We start from the raw sequence: 3,517 nt of genomic DNA on the forward strand, positions 1-3,517 counted from the left end.
AACATTACTTTACCAACAAAGGTGCATTTAGGCAAAGCTATGGTTTTTCCAGTAGTCATGTATGGATGTGAGAGTTGGACTATAAAGAAAGCTGAACGCCGAAGAATTGATACTTTTGAACTGTAGTGTTGGAGAAGACTCTTGAGTGTCTCTTGGACAGCAAGGAGATCCAACCAGTCTATCCTAAAGGAAATCAGTCCTGAATATCCATTGGAAGGACTGATGCTGAAGTTGAAACTCCAATACTTTGGCCACCTGATGCAAAGAACTGGCTCACTAGAAAAGACCCTGATGATGGGCAAGATTGAAGGCAAGAGGAGAAGGGGACGACAGAGGATGAGATGGTTGGATGGCATCACTGACTCAATAGACATGAGTTTGAGTAAGCTCTAAGAGTTTGTGATGGACAGGGAAGCCTGGCGTGCTGCAGTTCATGGGGTCGCAAAGAATCAGACACGACTGAGGGACAAAAGTGACTGACTGATTTGGTCTTTTGGTGTTGTCTTTGGTTCCTGACCTTCTGATTAGACTGTCTTTTGTACACCAATGACGTGACTGGTGGCTGTGGGTTTATCCTTTTATAAAAGGTTTATCTTCTATAAAAGATCTGCCTCAACCCAAATATTTGGCCTCATCTTTGAGTTAACTGACATCCCACATCAGGTTACCTTTCTTGGTCCTCAGTGATATATATTCCCAAACAGCAGTGTGGGACTCAGATAGACATAAAGTGCCTCATGATTCCCTCCATTCACATTTGTGTGACTTCCACCAACATTTCCCATCTGCATACTGAAGGTACCCATCTTTGGCCTCTGACCTCTCTTAGTATAATCTTGATACAGCATTCTGTCTTTTAACACACTTCTCAAAGTGGTGCAAGTATAATACAGTAGTAAACATTGATTTTACTGAAAATTGTGTGTGGGAAAGGAAGATGCCCTGGAGAAAAAAATGGTAACCTACTCCAGTATTCTTGCCTGAAGAATCCCATGGGCAGAGGATAGAGGAGGCCAGCAGGCTACAATCCATGGGGTCACAAGAGTCGGACATGATTTAGCAACTGAACCACCACATGTGTGGGAAAAATAGAAAGAGATTTCCATAAGATGTTGAATAATAACACCCTTTAATATGTCTATGTTCTTACTAAGCACCCATTCCTCTTCCTTTTCTCTCCCCTCCCATTCTTTCTCTGTCTCTTCCTTCCTCCCTCCAGCCTCTTTCCTTTCTTCTCTTTCTTCATATGCAGATTGCTCTGTTAACAACCTCCTTCTGTTCCTCTCATCTTGCCCAGATTTTGCCCCATATATGCTTTAATCAATTGAATGATCAGATCTAATGACCTCAAATACTACTTGCCTGCTTTGTCTCTCCCTCTCTGTTTGTCTCTCCCTCACTCTCACAGTTGCTCTCTACTTTGAATTTCTTCCATAGTTCACTCAGTTCAGCTCAACAGAAAGACTTCCTTTTCTGTCTATAACTCCAAAACCAAGTAAGAAACTGTGAACAGTAAGCCATTTTCTCTGACGATTACTTTATTTTCCATTGTATGTGTGTAATAATTAACATGTCAATAATAATAAAGCACTAGGCACAGTACTTTATGCATAAAATGACTCAATTCTGATGGCATTTATGACTATCTTTAGGTTATTTTGTTTATTCTTATCTTTGAGGATGGGGGAATAAAATCTTCTCCTTGCTGTCTATTCAAGAAGAACCACATATGTCAGGGTCCTCACTCATTCTTCTGGTGGGCCCCACCTGCCTATATAAAGATAAGATATTCTTAGGCATAGACAATGGGATGAAGTTCCTCTCACTGGAAATAATTTAAAGATTATGATGATAGAACTTACGGAAGAGAGGGAAATATTGGAGAACAACAAACAGTATGCATGAAACTGCATTGGAGTATGGATACTCTACAGACCTGAATCATTGCATGAGTTCTACGGAGACAGACATTATTAAGCCCAAACCTTCTGTCACACTTCCATACCACATAACTAGCCATTAGGAAGTTAAAGGACAGAAAGTTCTGCGGAAGTTTCTCTGTATGGCGTTCTTCAGCTCTTTATTCCTGAGACTGAAAATGATGGGGCTAAGAAAGGGGGTGAAGACTGTGTAGGTGGTGGCCATGAGTGTGTTATTGTCCATGGAATGGGCGCCTCTGGGCTTGAGGTAGATGAGGGAGGCAAAACCGTAGTGCACGACCACTATGGTGAGGTGGGAGACACAGGTGGAGAAGGTCTTGTGCCGGCCCTCAGTGGAGGGGATCCTCAGGATGGCAGCCACGATGAAGACATAGGAGAGGACGATGAGGAATAAGCAGCCCATCAGGGCCGTGACACAAAGCAGAATCACAGCCATGGAGACAGAGGCTGTCTCCTTCCCACAGGCCAACTTCAAGAGGGAAAACACGTGGCAGAGAAAATGGTGAATCACATTAGACCCACAGAAGGTGAGGTGAAAAATGATCAATGTCAACATCATCCCCATGACTGAGCCACCAGCCCAGCAACAGGACACAAGACGGGCACAGTCACGTGTGCTCACGAGCATGTTGTAGCGCAGGGGGTGGCAGATGGCCACGTAGCGGTCGTAGCCCATGATCATGAGCAGGAAGGAGTGGGTGAAGCCAAACGTGAAGGAGAAGAACATCTGGCTGGCACAGGCCACAAAGGTGATGGAGCGGTGGGTGGAGAGCATGTCTACCAACATTCGAGGGGTGACCGCAACAGTGAACAGGATCTCGGAGATGGAGAGGGCGCACAGGAAGAGGTACATGGGGGTGTGGAGGCTGTGCTCCCTCCAGATGGTGCCCATGATGAGCAGGTTGCCCAGCAGTGTGAACAGGTACATCAGCAGGTACAGCAGGAAGAAGGTGGGCAGGAGCTGCTGAGGGAAGTTGGAGAAGCCGATGAGGATGAATTCAGACACTGTGCTGTAGTTCTGAGCAGATGAGGATGCTGCATCTGGTGAGATCAGAAGCAAGATGAAGGCACAGTGGTTACAACAGAGGCTCTTCCATAGATAATGGACAATTGAAGAGCTCTATACTATATAACTTCCTAAGCTTCCCTGGTGGCTCAGATGGTAAAGAATATAGCTGCAATGTGGAAGACCCAGTTTCCATCCCTGGTTGGGGAGATCCCTTATAGAAGGGAATGGCAATCCACTCCAGTATTCTTGAAAGCAGAATTCCATGGACAGGGGAGCCTGGCAGGCTACAATCCATGGGGTCACAAAGGGTCTCCCAGGACTGAGCCACTAACACTTTCACTTCATATTATATAACTGTTTTTTAAACTTGTCTGGGTCTCAAAATCTTCATCAGTAAGATGGAGTAAATCATAGTAATTCCTGCCATTCATCTTTGTAATAATGATAAAGCAAGACACAGATAAAGCAGACACACACAATCAAGGTCATATTCCCTTCAATATTGTGCCTATTCTAGAACACATATATTTGGATATTGAGGTTCTAAATTTTTTTTGAGAGTCTTTGT

General features: G+C 44.3%; 1 protein-coding gene across 1 annotated transcript; it reads right to left on the reverse strand.

Moving 5' to 3' along the window:
* Positions 1 to 2,019: 2,019 nt before the first annotated feature.
* LOC101120492 (olfactory receptor 10H4-like) lies at positions 2,020 to 2,889 on the reverse strand. Its single transcript, XM_027969230.2, has one exon. The coding sequence runs from the start codon at positions 2,866 to 2,868 to the stop codon at positions 2,020 to 2,022; it is 849 nt and encodes a 282-aa protein (XP_027825031.2). The 5' UTR covers positions 2,869 to 2,889.
* Between the last annotated feature and the right edge of the window lie 628 nt (positions 2,890 to 3,517).

This window comes from Ovis aries, chromosome 5, assembly GCF_016772045.2.
Source record: "Ovis aries strain OAR_USU_Benz2616 breed Rambouillet chromosome 5, ARS-UI_Ramb_v3.0, whole genome shotgun sequence".
Lineage (NCBI taxonomy): Eukaryota > Metazoa > Chordata > Mammalia > Artiodactyla > Bovidae > Ovis > Ovis aries.